Source organism: Mustela nigripes, chromosome 18, assembly GCF_022355385.1.
Source record: "Mustela nigripes isolate SB6536 chromosome 18, MUSNIG.SB6536, whole genome shotgun sequence".
NCBI classification, from domain to species: Eukaryota; Metazoa; Chordata; class Mammalia; order Carnivora; family Mustelidae; genus Mustela; species Mustela nigripes.
Genome location: NC_081574.1, coordinates 17984358 through 18003719, shown reverse-complemented (window position 1 = coordinate 18003719; position 19362 = coordinate 17984358). Strand labels below are relative to the sequence as shown.

The window sequence follows — 19362 nt, the reverse complement described above, 5'->3', positions numbered from 1 at the left end:
GTTTCTGGGAGGAGTTTTATACAAAGCATGAGACATCTCACACAGCCTGATACCAAGGAATACTTACGCTAACACCAGTACCATCCAGATTAGCAGAGCCAATACAGTGAAACTGGTCATCAGACCAGAATATCTTCCAGCTCAACCGGTCGAGAGCTATGCTGGTTGGCCAACCGAGACCTTGACTGATGAGGACTTTCCTGCCGCTACCGTCCATCCCTGCTTGTTCTATTTGAGGTTCTCCTCCGATTTCAGACCAGTACATTAACCTGTGTGGACAAAAGTCAGCTGTAAAGTGTTACTTCACAGACAATATCAAGACATTCCTTGAAACGCTGATTTCTAGCCCAATTATTTTTTCCTCAAAATTGGTCTATGCCGTAAGTGAAACTGTGAAGTAAAAGAGAGTTTCCCTGGAAATCTTAGGGTGCACATTCATCATCACGTGGGGATAAAATATCATGATGGTTATAAGCAGCCAAGGAACACAGTAGCTCCTGGACCTGGAAAATAGGGAACCTGTCTTTTTCTCCTGGGCTGGAGAGCAGGCTGACTCTATGGGAAAGGTGTACCTCGGACTTCACTGGTCACAGTCAAGGCCAATAGACGCCTCAGTAACTATTGCCAGTTTCCTGAGGACCATGGTAACAGATTCCTGGTAGAAGGTATTGAAAAGGGGAGAAAGCAGATAGAGGATACCCAGTCCGGATCACCTCTCAGTCCTAAGTTTTGCTCCATCTTGCTCTTACATTTAGGACACGCATGGCCACCGCAATGACGGCTGGGCTCTGACAGTTAGGAAATGTTGTTTCCAAGTTTCTGGACTTCTCCAGAGAGAAAGGACTCTGGATGGAAGAACCTTGATTCACCCTCACACGCAATTATTTTCCCCACTACTACCAAGCCCATTCATGTAAATTAAACACTTCTCTTGAGTGCCTGGGTGGCTCATTCAGTTAGGCATCTGACTTTTGATTTCAGCTCAGGTCATGATCCCCAGGTCCCGGGATCGAGCCCCATGTCGGGCTCTGCACTCTGTGGGGAGCCTGCTTGAGAATTCTCTCTGCCCTTCTCCTGCTTGCCCTTTCTCTCTCTCTCCCTCTCGCAAATAAATAAATAAATCTTAAAAAAAAAAATAAATAAACACCATCCCTAATTCCATTCTTTTTCCTCCTGCCATTTAAAGCCATAAAAAAAATATACCTCTGAAGGGAGAATTATGTTCACAGAAGAAAGTTTAGGTGAGCCACCAAGTGCAAACACCTATACCAAACTTCACTGAAATAAAGAACTTTTATCAGAAGCTTTTAAGATTATTATATGTATGGTTGACCCACATCACCATAAGATTTAAAGTCAAGTCAGGTATGTTTTTTAGTCCTTCTGTGTTGAGTGAACAGCTCCAAAGTAGAACTAAAGAGGAATGATGCACTTGAGCAACTTGACTGGCGTTCTGAACCCTGGACTCACCCATTTAGCGGATCTAAAGCCAAAGACCGTGGCTGAGCCAAGTCATCGCCCAGGACAATCGTGTGCTCGCATCTTCCTCTCCACACAGCCGTCAGCTGAATGGCCAAAATCTGGCCTGCCGCCCCATCCACCCAGTAGAGGTTCCTCCCAATCCAGTCGACCGCTACACATTCTGACTTCATCCCTGAAGAGAGAGTGGAAACCATGCTGCACGTGAATCCAGGCTGAGTCACGGCTCTTGCTAGGTTTCAGATTGTAGGCATCAGACTCGAAAACCATGTTAAGTCATCCTACAACTGGTGCACGCGTCTCCATCAGAGCAATTTCTATTTGCAGAGGAGGATGACCATTAGAAATAGAGGCCACTGGCTGACTCGCATGGTCTACTGAGGTGACAAAGCAGCTTTCCATCTCTAGCCCACTAGCAGGCCTCGGTCCCTTTTAGTGGAGAAGATTTCACTGAATCAACGTTTAGACTGTTAACGACCATTTCATTCTGCGTGCTATATGTAGTTCGTAAGGGCAGGATGAAGCCCGCATGGGACATACCCTTCACCACGGTCCCTTTCCTCTTTGTGTCCATACTAATCCACTTAATGCTTTCTGCACCAGGATCTATCCAGAAGACCTTCTGCCCCACTAAGTCATAGTCAATGGAGAAGATCATCACATTCTTGTCCACAGTTGTCAGAATGTCCTCCTTCAAGCTCCTCAAGCCGTAGAGGAGAAGGTTGAACTGAATCGCCACCAGCAGGATGGGTTCGGTACCTGCCAGATAAGAACTGTGTTCAGCGTGTGGCCTTATGGAGCCTGAACGCTGAGCTCAGCACTGGCTAAGGAACCAGAAAGCAAAGTAGCCTTTGCCTTCTCGCTGCCAGGGCTGGGGGTAGCCCGGTAGTTCACCCCTCGATGTGCTGCTTCTGCTAATACCCACCATTTAAAGATACTTAGAATAAAGTCATGATTAGCATAAGCTAGGAAAAAAGACATTTCTAACTAAGTATTTAGGCTCAGGTGAGCAGGAAAGAAGGGCTTGTCAAGACTTTTGACACTTATCCTAACTTGAGGTAAGGCTGACCTGTGGCTAGAGGGACCCGAGCCGTCATCACGACAGCTTATCTGTAGACACCTTCCTAGATCTAATTCCATCTGAAATACTGCATTTAAAAAGGGGATCTGGAAAATGTTCTAGGCTTGCTCGGCAGGCACAAGCAGGCAGGAGCGTTTAAGACTTGAGAAAGAAGGTCTGCCTTTGTATTCCTGGAGAGTCAGGACTTGGAAGTTCCTGACCCAGGGCTCAGGAGACATCAGGGTTCCGGCTTACCTGCTGCTTTACAGGTGTGGCCATCGGGCTCCAGTGAGTAGCCAGGGTGACAGGTGCAGCGGTAGGAGCCCTGGGTGTTGACACAGGTCTGACTGCAAGGCTGACCAGCTGGCTTCCGGCACTCGTCCACATCCTTGCAGACCTGGCCACTGCTCCCCAGCTCGAAGCCTTGCTCACAAGCACATACCTGAAGGGATTTCAAGAACACTGAGACTTCCTAAAGACACTGACACATAACCCTGATGAAAACACCTGACTTTGCTATTTAAAGCACATGGTGATGTACTTGATTTCAGCAGCTCGAAATGAAAAGTTCTGAAAACCAACTTTGCTTTAAGTTGTCATTCTTTCAGTCTTATCAGTGCCACTGCACACCTCACACCCTTGCTACCACAGTGGGTCCTGAGTTAACGTAGGGGTCCGAGTTCAGCCCAGGACACCGAGAATCCCAGCAGAACCAGTAAGAGGCATGGAGACTGAACTGAATGGGCTGCCTGCCAAGGGAGAGGTTACCATGATCAGACATCAGAACACTATATTCTTCTACTTGCCCATCAGAGTCAAGGTCACGATGTTCAGTCAGCTGATAATGTTAGACCAGAACATGGGCAGTCCTCGATTTAAGGGCAGATCACATTCCAAATACACATATGGAAGACAAGTCCATAAAAACATCAGGCTTAGTCCCAAATGTCACCCCAAGCTCAGAGCTACAGAGTTACACCCACAGCAGAGTTTCTGGAGACTGGGTGGTCAAGTTCTAGGAGACACGACCCAGGGGAGGAACCTGACAGGACTCCACAGGAGCCAGGAGGGGCTCAGCAGACACGAGAGGACAGGTCAGGACAGCTCAGCCACGGAAGACGGAGGGTTTCACGAGCAGTAAGGACCGACCGACGAGTTCCCCCCGTCCCTAGACTCAGTTTACAGCCACCGGCAAGCAGTAGCGGCGTGAACTCACAGGCCCGTGCGGGGACCGGTAGCAGGCGTGGGAACACCGCGCCCCGCTGCATGCTGACGACAGGCACATTCCACCTTCATCGGAGCCGTCCGCACAGTCCTCCTTCCCGTCACACAGCAGGCGGAGGTCGAGGCAGCCGAGGGAGCGGCACTGGAACTCAGAGCTCGGGCACTTCTCGGGGCGGCCTCGAGAGGATGATTATCTACTGTTATAGCATCTGCTCCCTGCCGCCCCGAACACCCCTTCCACGGCAAGGATGTGCAATCAAGACACCCCGTCCTGTCAGGGCCAGTGGCACCTGCCGGCTGAGCTGGCTTCTCGTGCCAAGAGGAAGCAAGCAGTCGGTGCCCCTGGAAGCCCCCGCCCTCAGGGGGAGCCCGCACACTTACACCCAGCCTCGTCGCTGCCGTCCTCACAATCTCTCTGCCCGTCACAGCGCCACACGTCAGGCACGCATTGGTCTCCGCCGGCACAGGACCACTGCCTGGAGCCACAGCGAAGCTTCTCGGGTTCACAGTCCTGAGCGGACAGTAACTCAGTCAGCGAAACCAGCACTCAGAGCCCAGGATGGGGTTCTTGGAGGGAGAAAGAGCCTGGCTTACAAGATAATGCTCGAGTCCCTTTTGCAAGGGGGCCAGAGAAGCCCCAAGACTCAGAAAAACATTTTCAGCAGGTATTTAAGGGAAGAGGTGTAGGTAAAGCGAACTTGGCCATGAAGAGAAAAGAAAGGTCTTATTTTGTCCAATCGGGGCATCTTCATATAAGAAATCTAAGAATAAGGGCGCCTGGGTGGCTCAGTGGGTTAAGCCTCTACCTTCAGCTCAGGTCATGATGTCAGGGTCCTGGGATCGAGCCCCGCATCGGGTTCTCTGCTCAGCAGGGAGCCTGCTTCCCCCTCTCCCTCTGCCTGCCTCTCTGCCTACTTGTGATCTCTCTTGCTCTCTGCCAAATAAATAAACAAAATCTTTAAAAAAAAAAAAAGAAGAAGAAGAAGAAGAAAGAAAGAAAGAAAAGAAATCTAGGAATAAGAATGATAAGAATGTGCTCTAGAAACTTTTCTTTAGAATTCCTTTGCCATTTGGGGTCACCTGGGTGGCTCAGCTGGTGAAGCGTCTCCCTTCAGCTCAGATCCTGATCTCAGGGTCCTGGGACCAAGGCCCGCTTCATGCTCCCTGCTCAGTGGCGAGTCTGCTTCTCCCTCTGCCTCTCCCTTTTCCCCTGCTCTCGCTCTCAAATAAATAAATAAAATCTTTAAGAAAAAAAAAAAGAAGAATTATTCCTTTGCCATTTCCAAAACCACCCCTAGCCCATTGACATTCTGGCCTCCCTTGCACCTCCCCTGACGTGGACACTGTGCTTGGGGGCAGCACATGCTAGAGAAGGGGAGGGGACACCTGTCCCCCTGCTAACAGCCCTGAACCTTCACAGGCATTCTCACCCCCTCAGGCGCCATGAGGCCTATCTCCTACCCATGTGACAGACGAGAAAGTAGAACATGAGGGAGTAAGTGTTTTCTTCGGGTCAAACGCAAGCAGCAGGATTCAAGCCAGACTGCACCTCCCACAACGTGGCAGGGTCGTGGCTGCTCAGTGACAGGGAGGCAGAGCTTTGGAGCAGGTCTCTGGGGGGACATTTATACCAGAGCCATGAAGACCCAACACTTGCAAACCTACAATAAAAAGTCACTTAAACATTTGCCTTTTGACAAGAGATCTTCTCACTCCAGACACCCTGATGTCATGATGAGTGGCTCTCTGGGCAGGAGGGATGAGAAGCCTTCCTTCTCTGTTCTTGGGTTTTCTCACACTTTCCACGGGAAGACACATGATCCGGCTGTGAGGGGAAATCGGTTTTTCTGGAGAAGGGTGCCCTCCCTACCTTCTCATCCATCCCGTCTTCACAGTCAAAGTCACGGTCACAGAGCCACGCCACGGGCACACACTCTCCGCTGCCCCGGCACTTCACCTCCCCCGACGGACACCGCAGCGGCCAGGCCACAGAGCAGCTGTCCTCATCCGAGTGGTCCAGGCAGTCTCGGTTCCCGTCGCAGCGCAGAAAGTGCGAGATGCATTGGCCGTTCTCGCACTGAAATTCAAAGGCGCTGCACTTCACCTGAACTAGAAAACAAGGCTTTGGGTAAGAAGTCAGCCAGATGTGGAAGCCATTTGAGGGCACGTGGAGGATTTGAAGACTTTCCAGTTTTCTGCTGTCACCTGGGGAACTAACCCGCAGCCCTCGAGGTGGTTAAATAGTCTTAGGATAGAGAAGTCCTACTAAATAGCCCAGAAGAACCCTGTCTCGGAGAATGAGGGCTGGGGGACAGGCAGGGGGCACACATGGAAGGACACTGGGAGAGGCTGAGGAGTAGGACTCCTCTCTGGGACCTTACTGTCATCCATGAGGAGAGAAAGTCTCTCATGACATCCAACATACCCTACATGTTATGTTCTTGGGCTCAGTTCCTACAGATAGAAGTTGCTTGACTTGGCTCAAGAAAAAAGCTTAGGTCCTATGCAAAACCATAAATATGCATTGAAAAGGAAATTATACCCAGTGTTCCTTCCTGCCTCTCCTGATGTTCTTCTCGTAAACCCAAGTGCACGGATACTGTCCAGCTACTCCATGGCCTCTGCATTCAAATCTGTCATGATACCTCACCCAGCTTCCTCTTCTTCCCATTTCAATTCTCCAAATTCTCTCTCCTACCCTATTCCCACAATGTGATTAAGGGCCTTGAAACAGGCCACCGGGAAGACTAAAAAGAAAGATGGCGTATCCTAACGAAAAGAGGGGAAAGCAATCACACCTAAAGATAAGGATGGCCGACCACACGAGAAGACCTAGGATCAAAATTAAAATCTTCAAGATGGTCGATTCTTGCTCAAGCAACATTGCGAAGAGTAGACTAGTTTTCCACTAATGGGAATCTTGTCACAAAGAGAGAAGTGTTGTACCACGATCTCCAACATCCAACTCAGACCCTTTCATCCAATCTGCTAACTTTGTGGTAAGTCCTGTCCGTCTTCGCTATTTGCAGATTCTTTATTTACACATTCACCTACTTGCCAAAATTCATACCCCCACCCTCAAATCCATGCTCCCACGCTTTCACGGTCATCTGAAGATACGCCTACACAAAGCAGAAAAACACTTGTGTCCCCGAGCACGCGTTTCCAGCTGAGGTGGAATGAGGCGACGCTCTGCCTTCTAGTTTCCGTCCTCACACTGGAAACAAGTGTCCTTTCCGAAGTCTCTTTAGAGCCATAGTTCCCACATGTTTGTACTCTGGGGGAATTCTGCTGTTGAAAAGCTCCCCCCAAGGGCAGAGCGGAAATGTGGTCTGGCGTTCCTAGTGCGAGACGTCGAGAGCCGCCTCGCGGAGCAAACGCTGTGTCAAGCTTTGTTGGGGCAGGTGTTACCGTGCTGGGGTCGCGGCTTCAGTGTCAATGAGCTGACAATGTGCATATCAAGTAGTCTCTAAACAGCCTGCACTAAAGTAAGGTTTTATGTTGGTCAGTCGACACAAGTACTGTCACGAGAGAGTCTCAGAAATGTTGCCCTGTGTCTCTTCTATGGGCAGTGATGTGGGGTCTGTGCATTCGGGGTCGGTGGCAACCTCGTAGAACACAAGGCCGCCGACGTGAGCCGCACGGCACTTACCGCATCTTTGTTCATCGCTCCTGTCAGAACAGTCGGGGTGGCCGTCACACAGCCAGCTCTTGGGGACACAGCGAGTCTCGTTGTCACAACGCAGAGAACAATCTTCAGCGGGCTTCCAGCAGCCCAGCTCGTCAGACCCATCAGAGCACTGCTGAGCCCCATCACAGCGGAAGGTCTCCTCAATGCACTGGTTTCCGTTCCGACACCGGAAGAGCCCTACGGCGGGAAGGACCGGGGGTTTGCACCGTCTGCTCAGTCCTACTGAAGGCTGAAAGTCAGATGAACGCCCCCTCACTCTGGGGCTTAAGGGGTAGACTACATCCTATCTGATCAAGCTCTATAGCTTATCTAATCCCTAAGCAAGCTTTAATAAAGTGCTCAGGTCAGTTAAATTAACCAGCTGAACGAGGCTGTTTCAGTAATAAGGACTCCTATTGGTTTGGGTACTTGAACAACTTACAGAAAATCACTGCCAAATCTGTTCTAAGTGGTCCATTCTGGTCGGCTTATGGCTCAGCCTTTATAAAGGCAAACCCTGGAACACTTAAGCAAATTTAAGGAGGCAAGGAAGCAATAGTTAAAAATTACACCCGGTAAAACGTCCGACTTAACGTGATAAAACGGACACTGGCAGCGTCCGTATTCCGACAGACTAGGACCTTTAGCTACGACACTTTACCGAGGGGAGGCAAGGGTACTTGTGATCAACGCTGCTCACTCCTACCACGTGGCATTCCTCCTGACACAGAGACAGACCTGGTCTGCTGCAGAACCGGGCACAGTCCCCTTCGTCCGAGCCGTCCTGACAGTCCGGCTTGCCATCGCAGAGGTACTCCCGAGAAACGCATTCCTCCCCATTCCGACAGGGGACAGAAGACGGGGTACAGAGCAATGGGGGTGCAAGAGGAAGCGCGGAAGGACCATCTGCGGCCACCCCTTCAAGCTCAGGATCTGCAATAAACAGTGGCGTCGGCAAGGCTGGCCCTGGGCTCCGGGCACCGGAGACTTGCTTCTGCGGCCTCCTCCTCCCAGAGCCAGGTTGGGGCCCGGCAGCTACGTGTGCCTCCCTCGTAAGAAGAAAACAGTGAAATGGCCTCAAAGCCTAGATCCTTCGGTCAGACGTGATCCATTGGCCCATCATCATCTAACGGCTTTACATTTGGGCAAATTGTTTTCTCCTTCACGCCTAATAACTTCTTCTCCTGCCTGATACTAGCTGCTAGGATTGAAAAATAAAATTTCGGGCACCTGGGGGGCTCAGTTTTTAAGCCTCAGTCTGCTTTTGGCTCAGGTCATGATCCCGGGATCTTAGGACTAGGGCCCCCATAGGGCTCCCTGCTTGGTAAGAAGCCTGCTTCTCCCTCTCCCACTCCCCCTATTTGGGTTCCCTCTCTCGCTGTGTCTCTCTCTGTCAAATAAATAAAATCTTAAAAAAAAAAATAAAGTTTCTGTAGACAGGGCCTGGTTCTGGCTCACTCCCTGCTACAGCCCTATAACCAAGCTGCAGCCGCCCACCCCACCTCCTGTGATAGGATTTCGGCTTTGTCTGCCTCAAGGTCCAGAAACTAACTTTTTGGCTCTGGGCCAAAGGCTTATGTGAAGAGGGAAAAGCAGCCATCAGCAGGGTAATCTGAACTACCGGGGCAGCTCCAACAGCCAGGGGGACCTGCCCCGGTGTCCACAGCCCCTGGATGGTTCCTCAAAGGGTCCTCTGCAAGATGCTGCTGCTGGGGGAAGGGAGTAACTTGGTAAAATCTGTTCGGGAAAGTGCTTCTGAACAAATTAAATGGATCTCTTTACCTCCAGATGAAGAGGTTTAAGATGCTAACATATGAGAGGACTCCCCAAAGGGGTTATGGTGGGCAAACTTCTGGAAGTTTTGCTGGGGGTCATGTCAATGTAGCAACTTTGAGAAACGTGTGTGTGTGACTCTTAATCCTCCAGGATAAGGACGAGTGAGGGGGAAGGCCTGTGGCACTGTGAGTACCGACAACAGCTAATACAAAGACCCCCCCCCCCCCAGGATTTTACCCTCCGCAAACACACAGACCAGAGGCAAAGAAAGTGATTTCAAAGAAGAACCCCACAGAGGAAGACTCGCCTGGGACTTGCTGGTTCTCAGTCAGGATGATCAGTGTCCTCACATACGGCTCTTTGGACAAGGTGAAGGGCTCCAGTGTCCTCCTGTCCCACAGCAGGAGGGCTCCCCTGTGCACGGTCACCAGGTAGGGCTCGTGAGCCGCAAGAATGCCGTCACTCCAGGTCTTGTTCAAAGTGTATGTTCTGTTTTTTAGGAGACTCAGACTTTGCAAACCTAAGGAAGAGTCAAGTGCTTATAGGCTGGCGGAGAGTAACCTGTGTCGGGGTGGGGGGTAGGGACAGACGCATGGGTAGCCCTTGATTGAGAGTCAACGAGCCCCATTGAAAAGCCCAGACTCTTCCTATTGAGTTTTGTAGGTTTTAGTTTTGCAGTTAAAGATAGTCCCGGAAAGCGTTTAAAGCTCTAGGAACTGGAGATCTGCCACCTGTGAGCGTGAGGCAAGCCCTATCCTATCCTCAGGCAGCATGCAAACACACTCAGTTGCCCACACGAAGCCACCAGCCCTCGGGGGCAGCTACTGGTGGAGAAGACGGTCGGAGCCGGCAGCCAGGCAGAAGTTGTATCTGGTACCCAGCGGACCGAGCACCTCTGCTTCATTTGCAAGGCAGGTTTGGGTTTGTTACGTCTGCTCATGGAGGCAGAGACCCATTCCGAACCAAAAGCGACTAAGCATGTTAGCTCTGCAGTTTTCTGCCTTTCAAGTCAAAAATCTAGACTTACCAAGGAAACTGAGTCTGAGCTGAGGGACGCGTGCCCAAGCCGTAACTATGAGAACCTAATTCAAGCCCAGGTCTAGCTAGTTCTCGGAATGAGCTCATTCCTCACGCAGTAACGAGCCTTACCACCACCGCTCCCCGGCTTCTACCAACCACTGCTCTGCGTGGCACTTACCTGACCCTTTGGCCGTCCAGAGGATGCTAGACGCGCCGAGGTCCAAGGTCATGTGGGTGTCTGCCGTCCAGGTGCCCGTCCAGACTTGCCGTCTGGTTTTGCCATCGAGGGTCATACTTTGCAAGTGCTTCCCACTCTCCACCCAGTAGAGCACTCTCTCTGGCCAGTCGAGAAGAAGATGCAGTATAATGTGGCCTGTTGTGTAGAGGGTCCAGGTGTCTGGGCCAGGGAGTCCAGTCTTCTGGATAGCACGTCGGTCACATGGCAGCCAGTACAAGTTCCCTGTGGATATGTCCACCTTTGCTGAGCAGACTGTGAGGGCGGGAAAGGAACTCCCATTAGGACATTCAAATACATTCGTGCACGCCCTTAACGTTTTGGAAGGGAGACACTCAGAGGGATGCGAAGCCTGGTCCCTAACGAGCCCACATACCTCGTTCACATGAGGAGTCCCATCAGACCTACTCTGGTTCTAGGCCCTTATCTGTCATACGAGCTCATGTGATCCTCACAACCTGCTGGTAAGAGAGACAGCCACTGCCTTTTAGGAGCTGTATATCTGAGCTGCAACACTTATGTTTGAACGCAGACATGCAACTCTGCTTTCGCCTCCCTCTTCGTCGGATACGTAGGACAATCAATCAATGACATGCCAAGTGCCTGGAACTGAAATGGCTACGGGAAGGCAGAGCCTGGGGGAAGTGTCACCACAGCAGTGGTATGGAAGGTCACCCGTAGAGTGGGCGGGGAGTGAGGAGACCTAGAGCTTGAGGACAGAGATAGGACAGGGACCAAGTATATAAAAGCCACAAAGTGGTAGCTTTTAAGCATAACAGACGTGGGCACTAGCCCACCAAGCACTCCCTACTCCCATTCTGCCCACTAGACCCACGTAAGTGGATCTCAGCTAGGCAGTACCTACCCTAGGGTGAGTACAGCTTTAAAGTTAAGAGCAGTATTGGGCTGGAAGTCAGACTGCCATTTTTGAAGCACATCCCAAGATAAGGTGTCAGCTAATTACTGTGGCTCAGTTCCTGCAAATGCGTGATAGGGACAGGGCTTCTCCCAGTTTTGAGGATTCGAGTCGGTACCTATGAAAAGCATAGGAGAGCATCTGTTCTTTGCACAAGCTTGGAATGGCCAGTTGTTGAATTCAGGAACACTGCAAGCTTGCTGTCCAATATAGTCATTTTTAAAATTAAATCACATCAACTTAACTGCACTTGAAACAAAAATACTCTGGTCCTTGCATTCCTGCACTTTGCTACTCCATGCTCCTTCCAAACTCTGTGATAAGTCACCTTACATTGTGAGCCTGAAACCTGCCACTGTGGGAGTATTTTCCACCAGAGGCATTGGCAAACCCTCCAAATCAGGGCTTGATTTGTTTTCAGTTTCATTTTCTAGACCAGGAACTGACAAAGAATGGCCCTGGGGCCAATTCCAACCTTTGGCGTGTTTTTGTAAATTCCAGGGGAACATACCATGGTCCCTAACGCACACACGGTGGTCGGCTCCTTTGCAGACGGAACAGCACAGTGCCCGACCAGCCTGAAATAGTTGCTGTCTGGCCTTTTATAGAAGGAGGCTGACAACCCTGGTCTGGACTTACGTGGCAGAGGAAAGTGTTCATATTGCCAATTAAACTTACATGCGTCACACCTATGCCCACGACATTTTAGAGACCACAGAAGTTGGGAAAACATTTTCCTAGATTTTGAAAACTATTTTCCAAATCCACAAATCAGTCCCTTTGGTCAATAAAGTAATTTCAATTAGTCTTCACTGCTACACTTCCCACTAGTTTACAGAAGCAACTGTCAAATTACGTTAGAGTAGGACTGTATTTGCTCTGATGGCAGCGACTCTGTGCCAAATTGGATCGCAGTCGAGCATTTATTCATAGTTGGATTTTGTTAAATTCTGATTGAACTGCAGCTATAAACTGCTTTTTTTATTCTGAATTCTTGGATCTGTAACCAATCTGAAAATCATGTACCTACATGAAATTTACAACAAAGAATGTTGTATAGTTTGTTATTTGTAAATTGTGCTACAACATTTATATAGGCAAGCTTTATTGCAAACCTATATAATGCATCTATGTGCACATTCCCCACGCCCCCACCACCTCACAGAGCTGGGTCTTAGTAGAACACTCTGTGGTGTGCCGGAATGTTTCAGAACTCTAAGGTTGGTGCGCCTGGGTGGCTTAGTCGTGAAGCGTCTGCCTTTGGCTCAGGTCATGATCGCAGGGTCCTAGAATGAGCCCCGCTCTGGGCTCCCTGCTCAGCGGGAAGCCTGCTTTTCTCTCTCCCACTCTCCCTGCTTGTGTTCCTCCTCTCACTCTCTCTCTGTCAAATAAATAAATAAAAGCTTTAAAAAAAAAAAAAAAAAGAGCTCCAATGTTAACTACGAGGGAGACTGACAAACAGATGAGGCACGAAGCTGGGCGTGGGTAGCAGAAGGGAGAAGCCTGTACACACAGGGTTCCGGAGTTCTAGTTCTTCCCACTTCCTGGCTGTGAGGATGGGAGGTTTTACTATTCCCCGTGTTTTCACGTGGAGGAACTTGCACAGAGTTGTCCCCCACATTCCTTAAGTCACCCCAGGAAAGAAGGGACTTAAGGCTGGCCAGTTAGTAAGAAGAGACTAGCCACACCCAGATCAACTTCTCTCTTCTCCTATGGGCTCTGCCTTCTGCCCAGAAGACACGTTCTGTCTGGTATTAGCTTTAACTGGTGCTGTCTGCACGGTTGCCAGGGCCACAGAAGGTTCTTTGAGCAATTCTATACAGGTTTCTTTAGGCAGTCTTGCCTAAAACAGAATTCTGGAGCCCTCCCATTTTTTTGTTTTTCCTAAAGTAATCTCCTCTGTATTCCCTAGCCTACATTTTTCAATGAGGACAAGATTCACTCATTCAAGAGAAAACACTGGGGCACCTGGATGACAGAGTCGGTCAAGCATCTGACTCATGATTTTGGCTGGGGTCGTGATCTCAGGGTCAACAGATCAAGCCCCACATTGGGCTCGACACTCAGTATGAGTGTGTTTAAGCATCTTTCTCCCTCTGGCCCTCCCCGCCATGTGCTCTCTTTCCCATTCTCAAATAAATCTTCTAAAAAAAAGAGAGAGAGAGAGAGAGAGACAACACTGATATTAGCACGCTCTGATGCAAGGGGAAGCTGAAAGCTGCATGCTCACCGGGGTCGTAAGGAGACCCTGGGCTCTGCAAACAGGTCCCGGTAGGTAGTAACCAGCCTGATCCCCGCTCTGAAGGGTCTGCCTGGCTTTGTCATGCTTTCACTCACTTTGTAGGAAGAAACGCACCTGTGTGGCGTTTACACCTCCAACACTTCTGACACCAGATGTGGGGGATCCCGGGGGGTTCCCCATACCAAGCAATTCTGCAACACTAGCCGAATATCCTACAACCCAGTGCTGACCCTGTCCTCCTGGAGTTGGCATCAAAGCCCACAGGTTAAGGGCTCTGTGCCAAGACTGCCCCTGCTTCTGAAGCTAGTCACAAGTCTCGGGTCCCACCAGCACTCTGAGCCACTGGCTCTAAATCAGGGTTCCCACAACCTCCTTGGGTTTGGTAACCTGCTGCTCACAGAACTAAGGGAAACAAATTTATTGGTTTATTTCGTAAGAGATACAGATGAACGGCTGGACAAAGAGAACCACAGAGCCACATCCAAAGGGCCCAGAAGTAGGAGCTTCTGTTCCCATGGAGATGGGCTGCACCACCCTCCCGGCACACAGACGTGTTCACCAACCCGGAAGCTCTACTGAAGCCCCCGCTTTGGGGATTTCATGGCAGCTTCATTACATAAGCGTGATGGATCCCCGATTCCATTTCCAGCCCCTAGCCCCTCTCCCCTCTCCAGAGAACAGGAAGTGGAGCTGAAAGTTCTAAGCTTCCAGTTACGGCTTGATCTTGATCTTGATCTTTCTGGTAAACAGCTTCCCAGGGTCGGTGGTAAGGTTTTTAAATTTTTCTGACCTTAAGTCTGGGTAATGTAGAAATGGACCTTAAATTCAATGCTACATTGCACTGCAGACCCCGCCAAACTTGGCTCATTCTAACTAAGCTCTTCCTATGACCTCAAAAATTCCAAACAGCTTAGGGGAGGGAGGTGTGTGTCTGGTGCTTTCACTCAGGAAGTTACGAAGGTCTTAAGAACTCTGTGCTAGTAAGCAGGGGACAGAGACATATATATTTTCTTTTATTTCAGAGCCACGTACCACAGGGACTCCACATTCCACACTAGAAGCCAGCTCAAATGAAACTGCCAGTCCCTTACAAACCCTCAATGTGATCATTGTAACACAGAACCCTACTAGCTAAGATTAGCCAGTGGAGTGAAAGTGGCATTTTAATTAGTGGGGAGAAATAAAAGAAATTCAAGATCACGACTTTCCTCAGATAGCCACCAGTTGTGTTTCAAGAATGCGGTCCATTCCACTCTTTCCTGAAAGTTCTCTGGGGCAGGTACCAGAAGTTCCTAGGTGCCAGGCGTTGTGCTTGCCCACAGGACTCAGCAGAACCTACTGCTCAGAAGCGTGTTGGAGGAACATGCATTTCAATATGGCGCTTCCTGTAGTAAAGCCTATCATTGGTGCTTAGACTAACAGGGACCCAGACATTCAGAAATCAAATTGCTCACCCTAGAGCTCTAGCCCCAGATCTCTTTTACAAGGTAGATGTTTGCCTTTAGGTAGAGTACACAGCGCTAAGGATGGGCCGTGCCATTCAGCAATGTGAGAGTGGAGAGAAAGGATCTATTGCCATATTAAGAAAATATCTCTCTAGTTGTCTCAGAAATCTGCATTGCAAACCACTTCTAAATTAGTGCAAGAAAAATCTGCAATGCAAAACTGAAATATTTAAGGTCTATTTCTATCCTACCCAAACTTAAGGCCAGAAAAATAGAATTTCAAAAAACTTACTACTGACCCTAGGATTTCCCAAATCACAGTAGTCTTTTAACAGCCTGTATTCCTCTTAAAAATATAAGGTTAAGTCAGACAGTCCATGTTTAAATTACCTTAAAACCATCCTTTGGCATTAAGGTTGATTCAGATCAGGTAAGGTTTTTTTGTTGTTTTTTGGGCTTGGGTTTTGTTTTTGTTTTGTTTTGTTTTGTTTTAGTTAATTTTAAAGCCAGGAAATAAAGGGGAAAAATCCAAAATAGCCATCCAGCTTACCTGTGTGCTCTGTCCAAATCTCTTGCTTTTCTCCTGAATAGCCAGCTGAGCAGAACAGCTGTCCCCCGGCATTTGTCCAGTAGACGAGGTTTCTTTTCCAGTCAATATCCAGTAAATAGATGTTTCTCGAATGCTCTTGAACTAGGGTTCTCTCTATAGCAGTTCCCATAAAACCAACTTTCAACAAGTAGAGACGTTTGCCAGACGAAAATACTATCTTTAACTCTACCAAGAGAAAGGAGAGATTTACCATTTGGCCATTTGTTAGATAAGCCCCCTGCTCCCTTCTTGAGTAAACTCTCCAGCTGAGTAACACGTAGAAAGGGGTCTTAGCAAGTTCGCTTCTGAGGCATGAATACAGCACGAAAGCCTGAGCCTCCTTGGAGAAGGGAGTCATTTGGGCAAATGAAGTATTGCTCTGCTTTCCCAAATCACTAAAGCTTTCAAATTTCTGCTGGAAGGTTAACAGAGAGCCACAAGGATTAGGGCTGGGCAGTGCCCCATCTGTTTCATTCATGCCCTCAAACCCTTGCTCATGGTGCACAAGTCTCAGTAGAAAGAATTTTAAATTCGATTGCCTATTTAAAGAAAAGTTACTCGGGTATTTAGCTGTATATGTTATGTTCAAGATATAATTTTTAAAATTTTTTAAAAGATTTATTAATTTATTTGAGAGAGGAAGAGCGCATGAGCAGGGGGAGGGGTAGAGGGAGAAGCAAACCCCCGGCTGAGCAGGGAGCCTAACACAGGGCTGGATCCCAGGACCCCAGGATCATGACCTGAGCCGAAGGCAGATGCTGAACTCACTGAGCCACCCAGGTGCCCCTCAAGATACAAGTCAAAGTGAAGTCCTGAGTTTGGCACAACAGCGTATTACGTGCACCGTGATCGCATCCGGCATCTACCCCTGAGAATTATGTTTTTTAAAGGTGGTTAGAGCATGAAGATATTTATATCTTTATCCTTCTTAAAACCTGAGTGTTCTTCAGCAAAAACGTAATGTGGGAGGCACCTGAGTGGCTCAGTTGGTTAAGCGTTAAACTCTCAGTTTCAGTTCAGGTTATAATCTCAGGATTGTAAGATCAAGCCCTGCACTGGGTTCTGCACTCAGAGGGCTCTGCTTGAGATTCTCTCTCTCTCTCCTTTTACCCCTCCTCTCACTTCTGTACCTCTGTGCACGCGCTCTCTCTAAAATAAATAAATAAAATCTTTCCCCAAAAAAAGTAATTTGGATAGAGATGTTCAAAGGAGCTTGTAGGCCTTAATATTTCAAAGCAAAACAACAAGAATTTCTATTAACCATACTGCAATAGACCCTGCTTACAAACCTAGGTCAGAGTACGCAAGCATAAGACTACGGAGCATTTCTTTCTTGTACCGACTTAATTTTGGGGTAAAACTGACTGGTGTAAACCTATTACTCCTGCTTTAAAATCAAACAAGCCCTAGTATTCATTAACAGATGAATGGAGAAACCAAAATATAAATTAAATGATTATTCAAGGAAGGCAATTCTGACACATATTACAACATGAACCTTAAAGACAGTAAAGGAAACTAAGCCAGCAGCCGAAGGACAAACACTGTAGGATTCCACTCCTATGACGTTCCTAGAGTTGTCACGTTCATATAGAAAGTAGAATGGTGGTCTAGGGCCGGGGCTGGGGGAGAGGAATGGGGAGTTATTGTTTAGTGGGTACAAAATTTCAGTTTAGGAAGATGAAAACATTCTGGAGAGGGAAGCCTGAGTGACTCAGTCAGTTAGAAGGCCAACTCTTGATCTAGGCTCAGGGTGTGAGCTCAGCATCATGAGACCAAGCTCCGAGTCAGGCTCTGCGCTCAGTGTGGAACCTGCTTGGCACTCTCTCCCTCCCACTCTTCCTCCCTCCTGCTCTTGCTCTCACTCTAAACAAAGATCTTTCTTTAAAAAAAGAAAAAGTTCTGGAGATGGATGGTAGCGATAGTTGCATAAAAACGTGGATGCACTCAATGCTACTACATGCTTGAAAGTGGTTAAAATACTAAGCTTTATGTTCTATACTTTCAACACAATAATAAAAGAACTTAAGATCTTTGGATAACAAAACTTAACAAGGTAAGGTTGTCAGTATACAAGTGATTGATCCCAAAATGGAATGAGTCTCCCTGAGCCAAGTCCATTTGCCTCAGCATACTCACCGCTACATGTACCGGAAGGCAAAAGGAACATTCCCTCTGGGCAAACACACTTATAGCCCTTGGGATGGACGGGGGACAGGAGACAGAGGTGGCTGCATGAGCCTGGAGCACATGCTGGCGGTCTGCCTGTTTTCAAATAGAAATAGGTTAGGTATGATTTCAGAAATCTCCATATCAGTTCCAAACTTAATACTCAAGGGAGTTCAGTTGGTTTTGCCTTAAGAGGAATCCCAGGATCCTCGTTACCTTCTAGGTTAAACTCTCATGATCCCCTTTCAGATAGTAGCAATTACTTATCCATATTAAGCTCAGGCCAGTAAGTCTTCAACCAACAGCATCTTCGGCCCTAGAGTTAAGGCAAAAAGACTCCCTGGCTTGCTGACAAGAAGACTCCTTTAGAAGTAAGTAGTAGTCACAGCTCTCTACTTTGGGGAGTTTCTCCGACCCACTTAAGCTGAGTTGAATCTGACATACAGTTTCTGGTTATCAAAAGCCTTTAATTCCTAGTCAATGAATATTTGGCTTCCTCCCATAAACAGGACGTTGGGCTTTCTTCAGTTTTCTGTGAAGAGCAGAAAAATTAACATCAACCGCAATTAACAATGAACATGTCAGGGACATACCCTTGGGCTGCTGGGATTTGTGGAGGATGGAGAAAGCAGACATGGAAGCATTGAGCAACACCGCTCTCTCCTTGGGGGTGTGGGGTGAAGTATGATACAGATGTATTTTATTTGCCCAGAAGAAGGAGTTCTCGAATATAGCTAGTCCTATTGGGTTGTCGTCTTCCAAGAAGATCTCAGGAAATGTGTGCCTCCCACTGCCATCCACGTTGACCGTCTCTATGGACTGAAGGGTAGAGTCATGAGAGTTGGTCGCCATTAGCATGAGACTCTGGCATCAGGACACCTCTTGCGTGGACACTGATTAAACATCTTCAAGTGCTATCAACTTGATAAAGAGGAGAGTGCCTTAGAATTCATGGAGGCTAATGCCAAAGCCAGTGGTTGGACTGCTTCTTGCACAAACTGGGGTCAGAGGTACATTGCACAAGTAGCTACCCTAACTTACTGTCTGCTTCCAGATGTGGTACCAAGTCTTTCCCTATGTTCTCCAGCTGCTTTCTGAGGTGAATGATCCATTTCTCTTCACAGAGGGTGATGGGAGTTCAAAGAGGGGCTATAAATTGTCAAAGTCACAGCTGAAGTAACAGACTTAAAAATACGACTCCCAGGGCCCCTGGCTGGCTCAGCTGGTGGAGTAGGCAATGCCCGATCTCAGGGCTGTAAGTTTGAGCCTCACATTGGGTGTGCAAAGATGACTTTAAAAAAAGTGCCTGGCTGGCTCGGTCGGTTAAGCATCTGCCTTCAGCTCAAGTCATGATCCTAGGACCCTGGGATGGAGTAGGGCTCCCTGTGCAGCGGGGAGTCTGCATCTCCCTCTCCCCTCCTCCCATGCATACTCACACATGGTTTTATGGTTTTATGTCTTAGGTACAACATACAGTATGACCCATACTACCAGAAAATTCCAGGGCTAGATGTGACCGCGGTGCTGGAGAAAGTCA

General features: G+C 48.4%; 1 protein-coding gene across 2 annotated transcripts in view; it reads right to left on the bottom strand.

Annotated features, from left to right (window-relative positions):
• Nucleotides 1-18297, bottom strand: part of LOC132006392 (low-density lipoprotein receptor-related protein 8-like) — a 28004-nt gene extending 9707 nt beyond the window's left edge. The window contains exons 1-14 of one of the 2 annotated variants that reach the window (XM_059384163.1): nucleotides 18042-18297; nucleotides 17796-17921; nucleotides 15618-15842; nucleotides 10408-10719; nucleotides 9517-9729; nucleotides 8172-8366; nucleotides 7416-7631; nucleotides 5634-5872; nucleotides 4145-4274; nucleotides 3756-3940; nucleotides 2795-2981; nucleotides 2020-2238; nucleotides 1471-1654; nucleotides 68-269 (exon numbers count right to left, since the gene is read on the bottom strand). In XM_059384163.1, coding sequence (XP_059240146.1) covers nucleotides 68-269; nucleotides 1471-1654; nucleotides 2020-2238; nucleotides 2795-2981; nucleotides 3756-3940; nucleotides 4145-4274; nucleotides 5634-5872; nucleotides 7416-7631; nucleotides 8172-8366; nucleotides 9517-9729; nucleotides 10408-10719; nucleotides 15618-15842; nucleotides 17796-17826 — 2538 coding nt within the window. In that variant the 5' untranslated portion in view covers nucleotides 17827-17921; nucleotides 18042-18297. The remainder of the gene's footprint in view (nucleotides 1-67; nucleotides 270-1470; nucleotides 1655-2019; nucleotides 2239-2794; nucleotides 2982-3755; nucleotides 3941-4144; nucleotides 4275-5633; nucleotides 5873-7415; nucleotides 7632-8171; nucleotides 8367-9516; nucleotides 9730-10407; nucleotides 10720-15617; nucleotides 15843-17795; nucleotides 17922-18041) is intronic. The other variant, XM_059384162.1, reaches the window with a different exon arrangement.
• Between the last annotated feature and the right edge of the window lie 1065 nt (nucleotides 18298-19362).